Source organism: Spodoptera frugiperda, chromosome 4 (genome assembly GCF_023101765.2).
Source record: "Spodoptera frugiperda isolate SF20-4 chromosome 4, AGI-APGP_CSIRO_Sfru_2.0, whole genome shotgun sequence".
Lineage (NCBI taxonomy): Eukaryota > Metazoa > Arthropoda > Insecta > Lepidoptera > Noctuidae > Spodoptera > Spodoptera frugiperda.
Window position 1 is genome coordinate 8,790,398 of NC_064215.1, and position 20,761 is coordinate 8,811,158.

Genomic DNA, 20,761 nt, shown 5'->3' on the forward strand with positions numbered 1-20,761 from the left:
TAATAAAACGCACTTAATGAGGAAAACAAAATCAAATTAAGCTGATCTAACAAACGCTAACAAAGCACAATTTTTAGCAGTTTATCAATAGTTATATTATTATTTAGACTGGATGTGTGAAAAAGGGTATCGAAAATTAAATAATGATCTTAAGCAATAAGTAAAACTTTAAAGAATATTATTGATTAGCTAGTTTTTCATAAGTCCAAATCGGGCTAAGCTATAAGTCATCTTAAGTACCTTGTATTTACTAACGCAGGATTTTCAAATATCCCGCTATACACAACCGGATATACAAATCTATATTTTTTTTTACGTAACCACTCAAAATTTAGGCTGTTAATCTACTACAGAATGCTACTAAATAATAAAAAAAACTACTAAATAATAAATCTGAAATAAAAATCTACATTGGTCTTAAAGTTGGATATATATATTATGAACTCCAATCTAACAGCCGTGCACATATTTTTATTTATGCATCTATTCAGCTATGTGAAGACAAACATTGTAAAGTAATGAAAACAAAAAAAATACTACTATGCAGTGCCGGCGTTAGGGGAGGCGTGATGAGGCGATGGCACAGGGTGATAAATTCTGGGGGCGCCGATGCCGCCGCCGATGGGATCCGCAAAAAACTAACACTTGATATTGATTCCCTCAAGTGGGCGCCACAATATTTTCGCCCGGGGTATCAGTGGCCCTTACGCCGGCACTGCTACTATGTGCCCATTGAGGTGTATTTAGCAACGCTAAAACATTGTTCTAACATTTTTTAAATTATAACTGACGTAAAAATAATTCAATATTTTATACAAGTAGGTTGTATTGTTTTGATTTTTGAATTTTTGTATAAAACCTAAAAACTCTATTTTTGTCATAGATTTTAGCAAGTCTATAATTATCTGGCAACCCAAAAAAAGTTTGACGTTTATTGAATGTCTTTGGCCAGTCATTTTTGATTTCAGAAGAACTCGGTATTGACATGGACGAAATTGAAAAAGAGAAAATAGCGGCACTGCCATCACAGCTGCTCGTGACTACAATATGCCACCCAATGGAATACGCGAAAGTGCTCATACAACTGGGGTACGAGCCCTTACCACCTCGCCGGTCTACGACATTGTTTGGACGCCCTGCCATGATATTACCTAACGTGTTCCAGTACATCAAGTTTATCAAAACATCAGATGGATTTTTCGGCTGCTACAGAGGCCTATCGGCGAGAGTACTCGGGCTGATCGCGTCCAGTCAGCTGACATCTAAGGTAATCTACGCGATGGGTATTGATTTGCCAGAAATCAATGACCCTCCTAATATTGTTACTGATGAGGAGCCCAAGGTTGAAGATTATATCAGGCTGGGCCGCCGGGACATGATAATGCACACGGCTTCTGTCATCGTGTCCTACCCATTCCATGTTGTGTCTGTCAGAATGATGGCCTCGTTTATTGGCAAAGAGGAAGATTACAGCACATTGTTTGGTGCAATTGTGTCTATCTACAGAGATGATGGCATCCGTGGGTTTTTCCATGGTATTATACCTAAGCTTCTTGGTGATTTAACTTGTGTTGCAGTGACAGGAGTTTTGGCTTATTATGTGAACAAATACCTGGTCAAAACTAAAGATCTGCGATACTACACAGTACCACTGTTGACTTTTGTGACTAGCACTATCACTTATCCGCTGGTTGTGGTGTCCACCTGCATGGCTGTGGCTGGCTGCAGCCTGTCTGCTGGCAATCCTCCCAATATGCCCAAGTACCCATCTTGGCAAGCCTGCTGGAGGGACTTGCTGAGAAACAAGCAACACAAGCGTGGATCGTCCCTAATCTTTAGGTACTACATTGCCCCTATCGCAGCCATGCAGTAGTCACTCTATCCTAAATGTATTTGCATTTATTTTTATTAGCTAAGTGTTATTCCATGATCACCAAAGTAGTCTCAACCTCGTAGTAGAGAATAAAGGATATGTACAATGAAACTATGTAAATAATTTAGTATAAATGGTGTACCATGCGGATATTCGTTTTGCTAGATTGTTGAGTCAAGGTGTGGTTAATATTAAATAAATATATTTTATTTGACAGATGCTTTGTTATTTTATAACAATTTAAAATTATTACAACAATATTTATGACATTATTTGTTATATTTTGAATTTTTCAAGGCTAAGATAAGACATATAATATCAGTTTTCTTTGAATGTATCTGTTTAGATAACTTATCGTAATAAAACTCATGGTTCTGAAAACAAAATTTATTTTATTTTAGCTAATGTCTGTGCTCTTATAAATTGGTCAACATGTTCCTTTTTCAATGTGCCCACAGCTCTTCTGTAGATGGCAGGAGTGGCTTGTGCATTGTGCTCTGTTTCAAACTCCATGTACTTGGTCCAGATGTCCACATTATCAGTGCCATGATGTTGCACGGCACATTCATAACACTTCCTAATGTTCTTAGGATTTGGTTTCTCCTGAGACATCTCAATGTCTATCATGTTTGTGTGGACCTCAATCTGTGTGGGCGGAGTTCTAATGAGGTCTTCATACAAATCTCTTGCAGCTCTTAACCCATTCTTTTCATACATTTTTTGCAAGAGTTTAGGTTTGATTGCCAGCAATACAGCATTTTCACAACTCTGGAACTTTTTGTATAAATTCTTTAGCTGGAAAAAAGAAGAGTATTTATGAATACATTTGAAAATTGTATAATAACAAATAAAGTAACAATATTATGACACTTACTGCAACATCAGTTTCCACATTATCCAATACTAGATTATAAAGATGCAACAAATCATCAGATTTCAATCCTTTCACAGATTGTAGTACAGACAACATTTTCTTCTCATCTGATTTACATAATAGAATCTTTTCTTCCCAAGCACACCTTAGTTTAGGATTCATTTTTATTGCAGAGTCCAGAATCTAAAACGAATATAAAAATGATTACTTACAATGATACAATACTTAATCAAAGTGCATATTTGTATGGATGAAGAGCAAGCTTTTCATATTTTAAAATAAAAAAACAAATGCAAACCTCCATCAATTCCTCATCAGATGTTTCATTTTCCAGTTTCAAAATCTCTAGTCCAAACGCAAACATATCATTTGAAAGGAGTCCATTTTCGTGACCGTATTTCCAGGCGTGCTTGACGGCGCTTATCTTCTGTTGGTCACTGCATACACTATCACTGGCGCCAAGCAAGTCGTGGATGTATTTTGTGCATAATGTTTCATCTGGGAACTAATAAAAACCGTTTAGAAAGTCTGCATTTACCAATTCACATTAAAAAAGTATTACTTTTTCTCTTTTAAAAAACGTCTCACACTAGGATTTTCTCATGTGTCGTGGATGCCTTTACAAATATACAAGTTCATATACACATGACACCCAGAACCGAAACAGAAACCGTAGATCACACAAAAAGTTGTTCGGAATCGAACCCGCTACATGTTACGCGGCAGCCGGTTGTCCAGGTACCGTGCCAATCGTGCAATCATCAGTCCAAATGGGTGAAAACTGTGCCTTAGCAAAAAGCGCAGAAGGGGCTGGTAAAAAGATAGATTGATTATAACTACTAAGTAGTTGGCAGTAGAAGTATGAAGAGTTGAAGACCAGGCTCAGTAACACCCTGTTCCCTGTAGGAATAATCTGTGTCTATGTCTTTCGACTGCACGGTTGGCGCGTTGGCTGGGCAACCAGCTGTCGCGTAATGTGTAGTGGATTCCCGCAAGGAGCAACTCTTTGTGTGATCCACAAAATGTTATTTCGGGTTTGAGGGTGATGTGCATGTGAACTTGTATGTTTGTAAATGCACCCACAGGAGAAAAACCTAGCGTGGGGCAACGTTTTCAAAAAAAGTCTAGCAATAGATAGACTCAAGTTAATGATGGACCAACCTTCTGCAAAGCCTCCTCATAAACTCCTATGTAATAGTTTACTTCTTTAGAAAAATCGTTTTCTTCATCAACAAATACTTCAATTTCTTCCCAGTGACAACCCTGTAACAGAATGACTTACTTATTACAAAACTGTTAAGTTCATTTTTGAATACACTAAAGTAAAGCTTGGGAACATACTTCCAATTCCTTAGCAGCAATATAAGACCAAACTTCTTTGCTGTCATTTCTAAGCCAGATTTCCTTTTTAATGTCATCAACAAAGGATTCCTTGATTTCATATTTCATGCATAGATCAAACACATCAAATAGGAATTTTGGACTTTTAATATTTTTAGCGCCATTTCTCCAAACAATATCAGCCCTTTTTACTTGCTTTTCCTGGAAATAAAATCATAATTATTTATCAGTTACTATTAAAAAGTATTCCTATACAAAAACATTTATCATAAATAGCTATTATTTCAATATCTACACTTACCAATTTACCATACTAACTTTGGAATAATAATGCTGACTTTACAAAAGTTAAATAAACAAGAAGATAATAAACTGTTAGTGCTAATTGATAATTAAATATGATTGTTAGCATTATTAACAAAAACATTATAAAATAGGGCCAAATCAGCATTAGATGGCTTTATAAAGAAAACTAGCTTCTGCCAACAACTTTGCCCGCATTCCCATGGGATAAACTACTGTTTATCCTATCACCCAAATCAGTTCACGACCTTTCTATTTACCAAATTTCATCAAAATCTGTTCAGTATTTCCAGTGTGTTTGACAGACAAACTTTCAAATTAAGTGTAATTACTTGATAATATGATAAGCTATTTTCTTAATGTCTAACAAGTTAAATAATAATTTATTCGTAACTTTCGTGAGACATACTAAATTAATTATTATGTTATCGGCTTACGGAATGCTGCTCGTCGAGTTCCTCGTCATTACGTGAGTAAGCAGATAACATATTAATAATTAAGTTAAATAATTCCTATAACAACATTAGGGTTCACAATCTTACCCTATCCTCCTCATCATCGGTTTTGAATGTCAAAGCAATGAGTTCAATATCAAACAACTCAAGATACAAGACTTCAGAGTCAGGATGCCTCTGGACTCCCTTCAATAAAAAGTTCCTTGCATTGTCCAAGTTATTCTGTTCTTTACTCTCCCATTTACTCGCCAACTGCCAGATTTTAGGTTTATCACCATGAATCTAGAAAAAAGTGATTAGATAATATTACTATTCAAATTAGTGGTTTTTGATAATAAGTGGACATAACAAATGGTATACAATTACATTAGTGAGTATTTATTTATTTATTTTATACTTTATTGCACACATACATAAAAGACATTATATTGTAATGTCTAAATTACAAGCATAAATACATATCAGCAGTAGTTGACTACCTTTTGGGCAAAGTGGTCAGTAAGGCCTGTATAAGAGTGCTTTTTCATCAGAAATCATGTACTACATTGCTGTATACTACATTGCTGTAAGTGTGTTTGGCTTCCACTGATCATATTTATTAGTACACATAGCTTAGCAGTGGTGAAAATGGACTCGGCTAAGTTATGTTTTTATATGGAAAAATATGTGCTATGCTATGGATGGCTATCAATACTTACTTGTACAGCTACACAACTTAGTATCACACACAGAAATGATCACATAGTTTCACAGTTCAGCTTATTAAAGCTACATAGCACATCTCTGGTGGAAAATTATACTCAAGCAGAGATGTGCTCAAGCAAAGTTGAGAAAAGACTTCTGTTTCAGTAATGTTCTATTAGACTAGCCTAAGTATTATGTACTGACAATAAATAAACCATAACAAACCTGTAACATCTGTCCAATAATCCCAGAAATGGCGTAATCAAACCCTACACTCCTGCAAAACTTAATGTACTCAAAATATATTTCCAAATCATCTTGAAACCTGTAAATAAACTGTTTGAACACTTTGTTCACACGTTTAGCTATAGCGTACTCAATGTCTTTCTTTTTTTCACTCAGTTTTGCCTTTTGTCGTCTCAATGAAATGTCTTCAAGCAAAGCCATTTCATAAGCTATGTATTGAACAAAATCTTCCTTCTGTTTCACTCTTCTCTGTATGTGGTACTCAAACTCTTTTCTCTTTCGTGATATTTCTCTGTAAAACAACATTACATGAATATTTAAGCAAGATTATCTTTGAATGAGGCCGATGCGACGTGGTGTTTTTGTAAACAATGCGATTTATTGAATGAAGATTTTATTTTACGCATTTTTGGATAGATTTTATTACTTTTTTGAGATAAACAGTTGTAATAATATAGTTATCTTTTGGAAGTAACGATGAAATAAGTAAATAAAAGTTAGTAAACTTGTGCCTTACTTTATTTCTTCATCGTCATACATTTGCGTTCTTCTCATCTGCTCCAACTCATTGATCATATCCTCGATACGTTGATTTACTTGTTCAGCCATTTTTGATGATTTTAATGTAATTTACTGGTAATAACACTGATTGTTTCGAATATTTTAATTTCGATTACAAGTACTTTAATCACGCGAGCGTGACACTTTGAGGTTATGTGTATTGTTATGCTGTCAATGTCAAAAATGAAACTGTCATATTGAGTCTTACTGTCAAAAACTAATTGTTCGTTCAGAAATGAACACAAAATTAACTTAACAATTTTTACAAATTAACAAACAAATACAAACCTGATACCGCAATTTGTGGATCACAAAAAGAGTTGTTCATTGCGTGCTGGAATCGAACCCACAACACATTGCACACAACAGCCTAATCTCTGCAGCAATTAATTGACGGACAAAGGAACTCTGGTTTGATTCTTAGAGTTGGAACGAACGTATTGTATGAGTAGTACACCTCTGCATATTAGCGGGGTTTTTATTTGGCTAAAATTCTGAGCTTGAAATGTTAAATACTAGATGAAGTAGTATTGAGAATGATTGATTATCAAGCAATATGTACGCTGTACTCTATCGTTATAAAATGATCAGTGGTTAAGGTGAATGTTCCGAGCTCTTCATGGCTCGTTTCCCGATAGATGGCGCTGAATTGAACATTTTCAGTTTTATGTTGTTTTGAGTGTCATTGGAACAATATTAAGTAACAGAAATAAAAATGCGAAAATCAGGCATCCCACTTTATCGGAATAAGTCAAATTATCGCCTCAAAACCCATCCGATTTGCCATAAAAGCGAAATATTAAAATCCAACTCTGTTTACACTCATTTATACACACATAGACATAGCGCCTACTTTAAAATCAACCTTTCTTCAAAATTATCCACTAGATGGCGTGCATTTAAAAGTTAATAGGCTGGTACCTGTAGAAATTATGTCTTGGGGATTAGGAACTAAAGAACACCATCTGATGCTATTATGTTCTAAAAATAAAAGGTATAAGTAGTGTTATATTTAGGTACTAAATAGCATAAAACAAAGTCGTTTTCTCTGTCCCTATATCCATATGTATGCTTTCTACGCTACGGATTTTGATGCTGTTTCTTTTAATCGATAGAGTGATTCAAGAGGAAGGTTTATATGTATAATACGTGTATATTATAGTAGGGAAACTGATAATTTTGCACCTGTGCGAAAACGGGGCGGGTCACTAGTTTGGGAATAAAATGAATGTCAAGAATGCAATGTAAGACAGTTTTATTTTATTATCTTATACATTATTTAATAGAATGTATATACTAACCTGCAATTATTACAAGTATTTATGTGACATGAATGCTTGATACATGACTGATTATTAAAAAATAATCTCATTCAAAATAATAATTCAAAACTATAATTCATAAACAAGGCAACCAGAATAATAGATTGCAATCAAAGCGGAAAAATGTTTGAGAATATCTAAGCATCCATAATCACTATACTACATAAGGAAATAAAAAAGCAACAACTTTCCTATTTTGTTTTTCAGAAACCTTAAAATAGGTCAATGTATTCATATCACATTATGAACATTATGTTTATTACGATAAGTACACCATTTCAGTTTTCTGACATCAAAAAAAACATGACTGTAAACATTGATAATGTAGATTCTAAACACACTACTATAAAAGTACAATAAAAAAACATTTGTCGTGTTGTTTTCACTCATCCTTCTTCATTATTGCCTGGAAACTACCGCTACACGTTAGAGTGGATAAGGAAATAAAAAAGCTGCTGCGAAAGAAAATTACTATAATTAGTATATTTTGTGTTTAACTTTTGATGTGGATGAAAACAATATCCCACAAGAAAAAAATATAATATAGATTGAAATCAATGGAAATCATAAAATAAAATAAAAAAAATTGTGTACCTTTCATACCTAGGTATAGGTACATTTCGCATTTTTTTGAACATGTCTCAAAACTATTTCTGGCAGAATACATTCTTTAAAAAAGTGTATTAACTTTGGCATCATATTGCTGATAAAGTCATTATATTATCTCGACAAACTTCTATAACAGTCAAAGGTTCATTGACTGAAATAAAACATATGAAGTAGCATTTATCCATGTTACTGACACGCATTTGTCCTTGAACCTGAAATAGATTTAATATTATAGTAAGAAGATGCTAAAATAAATTATAAAGTGGACATGCAATAGAATTTACTTGATAGTAATATTCATGCTTTTTATTCATAACTAGAACATTATTATCCAATGATAGAGCAAAATTGAGAGGAAATCGTTTTTCTTGGTATGGTCATGTAAAGAAGAGGGATGAAACGCATATTACTAAAAGAGTTCTAAGTTTACATGAAGATGGCTCAACAACTGATGACTCTATACGTACTTGAAAACTAAAGTTTGTTTACAATGAAGCTGGCCACAACTTGAGTTATAATTTACAGGTTTACTATCTTGTCGTCCACATGTATCCAACTGAATGCGCTTTTCACTCGTTTTGACGATTTACGGGCGCCTGAATATTCGTGGCGTTGATACGCCAGCTTTCTCGTAGGACCCCGACATAGTAGGTACCTAGATGTAAACGGAATCCGAAATACACAAAAACTAATTATATACAAGACAATATTATGTTACTTTTATAAACTCAGTACCTATTCGCATAAAATTGAAACGAAATTATAACAAAACCAGATCAAATCGCTTGTAATTGCAGCAAAATGTAGTCTCATGTCATGAAAATTATTGCAAAGTAAATATCCATACCATAGATAAAACAGAATTTATTAAATACGTTCCGAAATTCAGAAAAATTATAGCAATAAAATTTTACTTACCCAAATTATGATATAACATCAATTGAAAAATCGCTGCAGAACAACCATAATAAAATCATAAAATCATATTACATAATTATACTCTATTTACTATAACATTAGAAATTTAAAGATACTTGTTTTACCGTCCGTTCAACTGATTTTGAGTGTATCGGAACGCGCGGGATTCATGTAGCAGACGCAATATAATGTGACAAATAATACTAATGTTTGTCCGTCCAAAGTTATTTGTATTACTAATCTGAGAAAACAATATAATATCGATCGGTGATTTCTAATATGAGGATTTTAGTTTGTAATAGCCAGCTAAAGTCACGGGCTGACTTGCTAATATTTATTAGTTGGTAGGTATTTTTATTTTGAAATAAAATTACTTACTTATAAACAACATATACTACAATACTTTGCAATAATCATATTAAATTGGAAAGAAATACATACAAGAAATATTACTTCGAATCAATGAATTTTCATTGATCAAAAACATACAAGAAATTCCGCGCGTAAAGTCTAGCGTAATGCTACGCAAACTCTTCGAAATGTATTTTATTTCAAGTCAACCATCTGATGGTACTAAATAAGTTTGGCAACGTGTCAAAGGTCATGTTCGACGGAACGGCAACATCGTATTTTGTCTACGAACGAATATAAAAATTTTTATTGTTGCCAGTGACAATAATAATAACTAACGCTAACATTTTTTTCACACACGACCACAATGTTTTATATTTTCGTTTACGATAGTTAGTTTTAAATTATTGTAATGTTTTTTAATGAAAACCATTGTTATAAAATTAGTAATGATTCTTCAAATTTACATTATCGGGTGCACGCCATCTAGCGTTTAATATTATAACCTATCCAGACATTCCGATATGTTTGATTGTCAAATTGCACTAACACTAGTAAAAGAAATGCCAAATTTTTCACGGTTTTCAAGACTGTTTTTCTCCATATATAATGCGAATTATTTACCAAAAAGTTATATGCAGATTCTTGACGGTACAAAAGTGATAAAGTGATTAGTTTTGTGCAAAAAGTGTCTATGTACGGAGAGTATACCGTGAACGAAAAATGTATGAAAAGGCGATCGGAACATTCACCTTAATTCATATTATTACTTCTAGTATTAAATTAGACATTCTTTTATATAAATGTCATGATACATTGAGCGATTATGAGTTTAGGGAGAAGATAGATATCTGGAAGTCATTGGGGGAGTCCTATGTTCAGCGGTGGACATCTTATGACTGATAATGATGATGATGATGATAAGTGTAAAGCAATAATAGGTGCTATTGCATGTCACAATCTTTATTATAGAAACAATATTTACATCATTCATTCAGGGTCATAATTAAATTAAACTAAGTTTGTAGAAAATATCTAAAAAAATAAACAACCTTTAAATTAACTAACCAATAAATTAAGCTAAACTTTTTACTGGTTTTGTTCTTTTCTTATATAACAATAATTTTATTATACTATTTACAGATTGATAATACTTAGTTTTACAATATAAGGCACAATTACATCTAGTATTCGTGGGTTCTGAGAGGTACAACAGCTTTTTTTTATAGTAAACAGGTTGCTGGCATTTCATTTCATATAACATAATGTATAAGGTACAAAATTGAAATTAAATAAGTATGGTGGGCTTGGTAGAACTCAGAAGTTTAATAGAAACAGCTTCGAAAAAGACTCATGTAGTAGGATATAGCTGGGATAGGCGATGAATAATGCCAGAAATATAGCATGGCGCGTCAGACGCATACGGTTTTCATAGATTTTACATAATTATATTATTAATGCGAAAGTTAGTGAGTTTGTGCGTAAGTTTGTTGCTCACACATATCAAAACGACTGATTGGATTGGGATGGAATTTTATCCCTTGTATCCTATGGAAACGCGAGGAAAGCTGTGGGCAGAAGCTTGTTTATTATAATTTATAGTTATGACATGTTTTACGAATAATGGGGATATTTTAGTGAGGTAGATTTTGAAGTAGAGTTTCGCAAATTTATATTTACGAAAACAATATTTTATATACAAAAATATATCTGTCTTTAAATTGACTCGCACTCCCGTCCGGTGCGCTGCGTTGCGTGGCGATGACGCAACGCACAAGTAGGGCCTCGCTCTTAATATAAATTAAGACAGTTTCAATTATTTCATTCTATATCATATAAATAATTATCTTACAACCTTAGTACACACAATTATATCTCATCTAGCTGTGAATTTAATAACACCCCCTTCACAGTGTTCTATCATGCCTCTACCTTTAAAACAATTCAACCAAGTCTTAGAAAAAGACTTAAAGCTTTCCCTTTCTTCATCAGTTTTGGAAACCGGCGTCACATTTATCTCTGGTATACATCTACCAAAATCTATAGCTGGCAACCAAACTTGAAAGTCGGAATCGGGAGAATATTTAAATATGTCCTGGCAACCCTGAAGATTTATTTGCGGAACCGGGGGTTGCCGTTGCAATAATTTCTTTAATGTGATGAAAGTTAGATTGTTGTTCTTGAGTGTTATTGTTTGCAGGTGTTTTGCGCGGCCGATGCTTCTGTAAATAGATAAAAAAGAAATTAATTGATGATTTAAATCGAATTGTTCCATTTTTATTATTAATGTTTTACTGTTTTTATTTAAGTTTGAACTCATAATTAAAATTATGACTGTTTTAACAGGTTAAACTTCTATTATGGCTTTAAATGTGATTAAAGCAATATGACTATTATGCATGCTATACACCTTCCGATTTTTTATGCAGTTTTAACTGTACAAGCGAACTGTACAGTTAAATTGCAGGTCCATAAACACCTTATAATTTAACTGTACACTTTGACTATTACAGTTATACTGCACAGTTAAATCATAAGGAGTGTAGCATGCAAATGCATTGTTGATCCACAAAATATGAGTATGTCTTACCTAAAAATCCTCATAAACAGTCCATCAACCAATTTGCAGTTCGACAACGCGAACCTTCTAATCTTCAAATCTTTAGCAGAATCTAAGAAACTTGCTATACAGCCCACAATATTAGCTTCCACGCCAACATTATCCAACTCCAAATCAACCAAAACATTTGGATTCAATGACGTCACTATACAACTAACAACACCCTGTTTCACATCATTATTGCTCAAATCAATCGATTCCAAACAATCGAAATTCATACTTGATTTAATCGAATCGTTTATAGCATTTTCTGTTATACTACAATAATTTAATTTTAACGTTTTTAGTCTAATATACTGAGTTATTTTCGCTATATTTCTGAAGCCAATATCTGATATAGGGTTGGCACTTATATCGAGTTCTTCTAGGGTTGTGCAAGCGGGTCTGTTTGTCCTTTCGAACATGTTAAGTAGATATTTGGTTCCTTCGTCTGTGATGTTGTTTCTTGTTAAGTCTAAATGAGTTAATTGTTTCATGGTGCACATGCATTCTGTTAGATATTTGACGCCCGCGTCCCCTATGTTATTGTCTGATATCATGATTGCTGTGATATGTGTCTGATGGGTTAGAGCCCTGAATAAAGGTCGTATTTGTGATGAGGATAACGTTCTTGCTCCTAATGCTAGTCGTCGCGTTGTGTGACTGCGGCCGACTGCTTGTTGGATTTCTTCTGAGGGGGCTGGAAGATAGAAAAATATTTGACTTTAATAGGAATACTAAACTTGAAATCAACGCACAAGAATAGGAATGATGACGGGGTATGAAAATTCAAAATCTATTTAGTCCGTCAGTTAGGTAAAGCAAAAATTTTAGTGACGATTTTTAAAAATTTTATCATATAAGATATTAGATAGAACGAATCAAAGTTTAGGAGTGGTGAACGAAGCAAATACGTTATTTGTACGTATAAATTGTACCTAGACGTGACCTTCAGTGATATTTCAAATGGATATAATATTTTGTTCCCGTAAGAAAAAAAATACGTGTCAATTATTTTAAAATTATCTACAAGATGGACATTAAATTAAAAATTAGTCATTTACTTTATTAAAAGTACAAAGGGTTGTGTGCTTGGTTTCCTTACCATACTCGTCCTGATTATAATTTAAAGAACAAAAAAAAATTCTTAGCCGTCTAGTCGATTGAAAACTAAGTAATACTCACGTATACTCAAAGCGTCACAGCACTCAAGGTACCGTTCTTCAGCCGGTGAAGCCTTCCAGTTTGTGATACACGTCTTTAGTTCGGGAGAAGACAACACTAAGCTCAATGGATCCTCCTCTGACAAGATAGCACCATCTGACGTCATCAAACTGAACACGGGACGGACGCCTGTTAATCTGTAAGAATAATATGGGTGTTAGACCAACTTTAAATTTGTGGTTAATGCAAATGGTTTGCGCAAAGTTGCACATTGCGCTAAGTTTTGCGCATAATTGCACATTGCGCTAAGTTTTGCGCATAATTGCACATTGCGCTAAGTTTTACACAAAGTTGCGCAATGTGCACAAGTTTGCGCAAATACGAACTGCACCTTATAGTTAAATTAACATTAAATTTACATGTTAACAAAATGTTTTAAGTTTTAATTTCTAAATCCGTCTGTTTGAAGACGATATGCGAATGATGGTGATGAATAAATAAATAAAAACAACAAAATATATTAAAAATTCACTTACTTATAATATCTAGACTTGACTTCTTCAACCAGCCAGCTGATTGTCAACTTATTAATAGTATCCAACTTCAATGATATAAGCAGCACCTTATCTTCTACCTGTACTTTGACCGCGGCCGGCGGCAAGATCTGCGTCTGTACGGGCCGACCGTTCTTAGTCGACTGCACGATATTTATAGGTTGTATCACATTCATTGGCTTAACAATACTAGGATTCATACTCTGCATTATATTAAAACCGTCATTGGAATTAAAAGCGAAATTTTCTCCCGAAGATTTTCGAGTAAACGTCCCTGTAGGAGTCAGTCTTTTGTTCGTGTCTCTTCTAGAATATTCTGTATCACTTCCACTGTTGCTTGCGTCATCCTCTCTCTGTCTTTGAAAGCCTGCTTTTAATAACGTGCTCTGTCGTTTCCACCTACGTTTCATATTGTCCCTACTATCCCTGGACCTAGTCTCATTAAGTTCCTTAGCAATATTTCTCATAGCTTGCGTCGCAGTCACTTTAGGCCTAACATTCTCGTTCCTAAAACTATCTGAGTCAGAACTGTTCTCACTTACATCAACCACATCACTGATTCTAGATTTCTTTTTAGCACTTAATCTATTATTGTCAACTAGAGGTTCTGTGATCTTATTTAAATCTTCTATTTTATCTTTAATGCTTTCGTATGAAGGTTTTTTAGCTACCGTTGTTAACGGGTCAGTTAGTTTTCTTTTCTTATTGTTTTTATTGATTCCTAAGTCATCATCTAGCCAATCATCGTCAACTTCTTCTGGGTCTAGTAACGCTGGTTTGACTTTAGATTTCTTTGTATCTACTTCTGGAGCATCATTGATACTTCTATTTCTTAGAGCTTCTATAGCGCTTCTGTATTCTTTAACACCTGTGGACTTCTTCTTATCTTTAACTTTGCTATCATCAGAAGAGTTAGAATCGTCAGATGGGAACGCAGCTTCGTTTCTTACGTTCTGCGATAGATCTAAATCATCATCACTATCATCGTCAATTATGTTTCTTCGTTTAAACACTGGTGTGTCTAGTTCATTGATTCTACTCTTCATTTTAGATGTGCTAGGTGGTGTGACATCCTTTACAGGTTTGACTGGAGTCCTAGATTTAGATCTGTTAAATAGTTCTGTAGAATTTGTTTTGTCTATTGAGTTTTGTATTTTATTGCATATGTTATTGTATAGTGTTTCTTCGTCTCTCGTCAATATGGTGCCTGTTCGCCATTTTTGTAGGACGTGTAATGGTGTTTCGCCGAAGTCTGTCTTTAGAGTAGGTATTGCGCCTTTTTCTAGTAGTAGTTGTACTACGTTTAAATGGCCGTTGCTTGCTGCGTCGTATAGTGGTGTAATTCCTAAAATAATAAAGAATATTTCAGTAAGGAATGCACTTAATTTGGATGAGGTTACTATTTACAACCCAGAAGAGATTAACAGGCAGAATATGAAATATTTTACATTGGATAGTTAAATTTATATTCATGATGTTGCTCTAATAAAACCATGGAAAACACAGCTTTACGGTGAATCCCGCAGCCTTACGGTGATTCTCAATTCTAACAAAAATATATTCATATGGTCACATTAGAAGTGACAGTAGTATTTAATTATTTTCAAGCCACATGACTCATAGTTTTTATTAATAACAATTTGACTTATGTACTGTGATAGCCCATAGAAAACAGCTCGTCTCTAACATTGCACCTTCTTTAACTAGTAAAAAAACTCACCATCACAATTAGCCCCACCCCTATCATTCACATTGGCACCGTTATTGATAAGTATGTTAACCACTTCAATATGTCCATGTATGCAGGCCTCGTGCAGAGGCAGCCAGCCTGCATTGTCCCTTATATTCACTGGGTGGCCTTGAGCTATTAAGCGTTCCACTAGTAGCTTGTTGCCAGAGATGGATGCCTGTAAATAAAGACATGGAATAACTGAAAAGAGTACTAAATGTATAAACAGCACAGCATAAGAGTAAAATGGGACTTTAGGCTCTATATAACATAATAAATTATGGTATTTCATAATTTCCACTCTTTCTAGGCAAATTCAAGACGTTTAGATTAATCAGAAAGTGCTGTATCCCCGTCAAATGTGATCTCTCGAGCGAAATTTAGTTTTTGATACTAGTTGCAAACTTCATAGAAGTTTCTGTCAAAAACTTGGATCGATCCAGAGATTTAAGATTAAGACCAGTTGTGAATTTCGTCCGTTATTCGTTTCTTACGTACGACATAGGGAAGAGTATAGTTGGTATATAAAATTAAATACTATCCCAATTCCATGAAAATTATAAGTATAATGAAGTGTCTACTTACGACATGTAACTGCGTTTCTCCCTTCATATTCTTCTTGATCGTGAAGCCTTTGCCTCGCTTACGTGTCTCGCGTTTTGTTTCAGTCACTTCTTCGTCGTTTGTATCTGACAAATCTGGAAATAACATTTAAAGTAATCAAAACGAGAGCGCGTTCGACCTCTGATTGGTTAGTTTAATCAAGCCGGCCAATCACAGCGCCGAACGCAAAGAACGTAAACCAAACTCGTACTAAGGGTACTAATATATATTCTTAAAAACTGCTAAATACATAATTAATGACGAAATTCCGGTAAGCTACAAAATGATAACAAAATGGACAAACACAAAATGATTTTAATTTGATACCAAGGCAAAAACCAAACAATATTTTAACACAAACTTACAAAGTTTTGTAATAAAAGTTCAAAATCTAGGTACACTCACCAGTTAAGTCATCTAAGCATATATCATCCCCAATACGTATATCCTCATCGCCACCGCCAGCGGAACTCTGCTCATCTTCAGAATTCTCCAAGTTGTCCAAGTTATCATACCCTAGGGCTCTCAATTCGTCCTTAATCTGCTCCATTTTGTCAATCTCACCGTATTCTTCTTGATATTTTAATAAGCTTTTTAGAACTCTGATTTCATATTTTCGCTTGTTCCATTCTTGAGCCTAGGTGTGAAAGAAAGTAAGTAATATAGGTATGTATGAGTTTGATATATTTGTCTCAATAATGATAAAATGATTCAACAAAAAGTGCTAAAGTAGAATATAATCTGACTTATTACTTTAATACAGCATTTTTCACATATTTTATCCTGAGAACATGTGCAATTTCAATGAATTCATGTTAAACAACTGCTAGTAATGTACTTCAACTGAAACATATTCACTTTGATGAGCGAATTCAGAGGTAATAACTGTATTTAAAAAAAAATGATTGTGTCGTATCACTTAGGTTTTTGAAAAATTAATATAAAATCGCATAAAATACAAATTTTACTGCAAAGACCATAAAACAAAAAATATACTCACAGCCCTCCGAGCTTCTAAACAAGCCTTCTCAATCTGTCCATACGGCTTCTTAGCCAAGAATAAAGTCTCGGCGATGTTATACATAGTCGTGAATGCTTCTTTCGGCACATCTTTGATCAATTCATATTCTTTCTCGTAGAAATCCAGTGCTTCGTTGTATAAACCCATGTCTTTGTATGTTTGGTAAAGGCTGAAAAGAAAGATAATGTAGGGTAATATCTTTTTTTTAAATTTCGGTTATTGGTTTTTATCTGTGTAACTATAATATTTGTACCTTTAGTACGAGTTTGCTTTACGTTTAATTAAAGTATTTGAAAGGAAAGCGCGTTCGGTGCACGCAACGCAATTTTACCCTTTCGCAGCATGGAATCTATATTTCAATGCATATTGTTAATGAATTACCTTACTTACTTAATTACCTTTTTTACGAAACCCGTAAATAAACAGAAGTTTGACATTGAATAAAGCAACCTTTGCAACTACACCACAATTATTATCAGTGCCCTTAGTACGAGTTTGCTTTACGTTGGAGGAAAACGAAACGAGAGCGCGTTCGGCGTTTTTTGGCTCCGGTGCGAATGAACCAACCAATCGGAGCTCCGAACGCGCTTTCGTTTCGATCTGATTATGCTAATAATATAAGAAGCAGCAATTTATCTGGACTGAAGTGAAATCCATCCATTTTCCCACTACTACATACCTCACATAAATCGGTATCAAAGTCTTCCCGCAGTCGCCAGCCAGCTCAGCATGGTCCAACATCTTCAAATAGTACTCCACTGCGCCCGCATAGTTCTTCAGATGACAGGCTCCGTCTCCTAACTTTTCATAGTGCTTTTTGAAGGTGGTATGATCTGATGGATCCGTTGATACTAGGAGGTCTTCTGTATAGCACATTGCTGCCACTGTGTAGGAGAAATTGATTGAGTTGATTAGTTTGTCTTGTAATGTGATATAGAATTATACAATTCTGGAATGTGTAATATATAATAATAGAGACAAATACAACATTTTTTTAAGCCAATATGATTATGCAGGTTAGCAACAGGCATTTAAAATTGTATGTCTTTTAGTTTTCAATCTTTTTGTACTTTGTAATTTTAATATTTTAATAACATTATCTAACAGTAGAGGTGTAACAATTACAATTTTTTTTATTTTTTTTAAAAGGACAAAATTAATTGTTCATTCTAAAGCAAACTACCTTCTATACATATTTCAGCCTCCTTATAATAACTAGTAACTACAGTGCAGTACTCACCAACTCTAAGATTCGATTCAATGTTCTCATGTTCCTCTTCATCAGGAGTCTTCAGCTTCCAAGCCTTAAGTAACACCTGCTTAGCACTCTGATAGTCAGACATCTTGCATAGGATGTCTGCTTTCGATGATAGAGTCTCACATGTCTTCAATACCTGTGATTGAGTGGAAGGAGATATGTATTAGAAAATTATTTGACGAAGAAATTAACTAGTTTCAAGCCATGCTAGAGGCTCATATTCATGAGCAGCAATCAGCAACACAAGACGCGCTTTTAGTCGTCTAATAACTACGCGAGTAAGTCAAAAAACATTATAATTAATTTAGTATGTCTCACGAAAGTTATAATACATACATATGCAAGTCATATTCTTTTAGCACTACTAGTAGTACTCATAAAAAGTATTTATGAAACATATCTTACCTTATCTTCAAGCCTGCTAGCAACTTCCAAAGCCTTATTCAAGCAGCTTAATGCTTTGGCATAATCCTTCTTCTTATTACAATGTAACAAAGCTTCAGTAGTGTAACAATTGTGAAGTACTTCATACAAGTCTTGGCTAGAGCATATTGATATGGCTTTGTTGATGCAGTCTAGGGCTTTGTCTAGGTTACCTAAGTGTTCCTGCACTACACCTATGTTTAGGAGCAATCGGGCTCTCATATCCATTAGTTCATGTTTGTTTATTTTGCCGTTTAAACTGAAAAAATAAATAAAAATAGTATGAGTACGGAAGAGTGTTTAAAATTGTATCTCATTTAGGTAAAATGGCAATAACATTGCCCTCTGTTACATAAGATGTATAACTAAAGAAAAATTTATGTATGTCAAAGTCAAATTATTTGTTCCAATCCAATACTTAGGTACTTTTGAAACATCAACAAAGAAAGAAATAAACAATGGTCTGTCAGTCTGTCCGTCATAGATGCTAGGTGCTGTATGCAGTATGATAATATAGATTTATCAATGAAACAACAATGACTTAAAATAACTACTTGAATGATAATTGTGAATTTCATTGGGGAAGGACTATGTCCAGCAGCAAATCCTTTAAAGCTGATTTGATGATGAATGATAATTTCTGCATTATTATGATACTTACTTCTCACACAACACAAGACTCTTCATGAAAGCTTTTTCAGCCGCTCTCAAAGATACTTTAGATTCACTCTCTTCTATAGTACTCTGTCCTTGTAGCAAATATATTCTGCCTAGTGTTGCCATAGCTCTCTGTTCTTCTACTAAGTTCTTTAACTCTTTTGCTACAGCTGTGAACAATAGAGGTTTTATCATATGAATGAAAAGTTTTATATGGTTGAGATTTTAAAGCTACATTTACATTAGTTGTGTGTATGTATTCAAATAGGAGATCTACAAAGAAAAGGATATATTCTATGTTATTGTTAGACACTATATTTTATATAATACCATGTAAATATGAAGACATGATGTGAAATTCAGGTTCCAGAGAGCATAACAGTACAACAACTAGATAATAATAAGCAGTGTACCTAAATGTCGCTCCTCATACTTCAGAGCTTTGTCAAACTCCGCTAGCAACATATACATCTCTCCGATCATGCGGTTACTGGTGCCCCATTCCAAACGTAGACCCAAATCTTTGTAAATCGACGCTTCACTCTTATACTCGTCGAGAGCATCACTATAACGGTTGTGTTTGTAATAAAACGACGCCAAATCATGATAAGCTTCCGCTAAAGCACGTCTGTTGCTGCTGTTCAAAGCTTTCTTCTTTCTTCGGATGAGTTCTGAAATATTATTTTTCACATCAATAAACAATACTAAGATAACCTAAAAATACTTTTTTAGCACGAGAATAACACAATGAACTTACTTTCTTCTTCCATTATAGATGTTTTTGTTGATTATTGCATAATAATAGATTTATTTAGTAAAATATGATCAATCAAACTTTTAGGCGCCGAAATACAACAAACATGAATGAACTTGACGTCCTCTATACGTCATAGTGTGAATATGACACCCATCTGTATCAGTGTTATTTTCCCGTAACATTTTGTGATCGCGTTCATTTTAAAGGAAACATTTCTATTTGTGATTAATTTGTATCTAGAGATTGATAGCATTAAATTATTGAAACGAAAGATATATTTTCTAATAAACAGTATTGAAAAGACTAGCTAACTGGTCAAATTTAAATAGAAATTAATTTCAATATAGTACATTTTTTTATAAAATATGAACGCATCCTGTAATCAGCTGAAAAAGGTAAACAATTTTTTTTTCACTTATTTTATGTGGGATGAATAGATTTTATTTACAGATTATTACA

General features: G+C 34.0%; 4 protein-coding genes across 4 annotated transcripts in view; 1 reads left to right on the top strand and 3 right to left on the bottom strand.

Moving 5' to 3' along the window:
• Positions 1–20,761, bottom strand: part of LOC118272419 (adenosine 3'-phospho 5'-phosphosulfate transporter 2) — a 146,006-nt gene that overhangs the window by 53,321 nt on the left and 71,924 nt on the right. The window lies entirely within an intron of this gene.
• LOC118272516 (mitochondrial carrier homolog 2) lies at positions 930–2,259 on the top strand. Its single transcript, XM_035589079.2, has one exon. It carries the CDS (start codon positions 986–988, stop codon positions 1,871–1,873), a length of 888 nt encoding a protein of 295 aa, XP_035444972.1. The 5' UTR covers positions 930–985; the 3' UTR covers positions 1,874–2,259.
• LOC118272515 (U3 small nucleolar RNA-associated protein 6 homolog) lies at positions 2,246–6,512 on the bottom strand. The gene is made up of 8 exons (XM_035589078.2): positions 6,294–6,512; positions 5,756–6,068; positions 4,934–5,128; positions 4,089–4,289; positions 3,909–4,010; positions 3,046–3,252; positions 2,748–2,930; positions 2,246–2,668 (listed from the first exon to the last, which is right to left on the bottom strand). Exons 1-8 carry the CDS (start codon positions 6,383–6,385, stop codon positions 2,261–2,263), a joined length of 1,701 nt encoding a protein of 566 aa, XP_035444971.2. The 5' UTR covers positions 6,386–6,512; the 3' UTR covers positions 2,246–2,260.
• Positions 10,485–20,465, bottom strand: LOC118272889 (tonsoku-like protein). Its single transcript, XM_050707937.1, has 14 exons — positions 20,303–20,465; positions 19,959–20,216; positions 19,550–19,715; positions 18,871–19,147; positions 18,448–18,601; positions 17,887–18,091; positions 17,187–17,376; positions 16,592–16,823; positions 16,169–16,281; positions 15,575–15,761; positions 13,837–15,199; positions 13,322–13,497; positions 12,128–12,836; positions 10,485–11,759 (listed from the first exon to the last, which is right to left on the bottom strand). Exons 1-14 carry the CDS (start codon positions 20,313–20,315, stop codon positions 11,414–11,416), a joined length of 4,389 nt encoding a protein of 1,462 aa, XP_050563894.1. The 5' UTR covers positions 20,316–20,465; the 3' UTR covers positions 10,485–11,413.

What these genes read in the sequence shown, in the direction of transcription:
- LOC118272516 (XM_035589079.2), top strand. Translation starts at nt 986, where the DNA reads ATGGACGAAATTGAAAAAGAGAAAATAGCGGCACTGCCATCACAGCTG.
- LOC118272515 (XM_035589078.2), bottom strand. Translation starts at nt 6,385, where the DNA reads ATGGCTGAACAAGTAAATCAACGTATCGAGGATATGATCAATGAGTTG. An exon ending in TTGCTGCTAAGGAATTGGAA is followed by an intron (nt 4,011 to 4,088) that starts GTATGTTCCCAA and finishes ATTCTGTTACAG; the next exon opens with GGTTGTCACTGGGAAGAAAT. An exon ending in ATGAGGAGGCTTTGCAGAAG is followed by an intron (nt 3,253 to 3,908) that starts GTTGGTCCATCA and finishes GGTTTTTATTAG; the next exon opens with TTCCCAGATGAAACATTATG.
- LOC118272889 (XM_050707937.1), bottom strand. An exon ending in TGAATCGAATCTTAGAGTTG is followed by an intron (nt 18,092 to 18,447) that starts GTGAGTACTGCA and finishes TCTCCTACACAG; the next exon opens with TGGCAGCAATGTGCTATACA. An exon ending in GTCAAGTCTAGATATTATAA is followed by an intron (nt 13,498 to 13,836) that starts GTAAGTGAATTT and finishes TTATTCTTACAG; the next exon opens with ATTAACAGGCGTCCGTCCCG.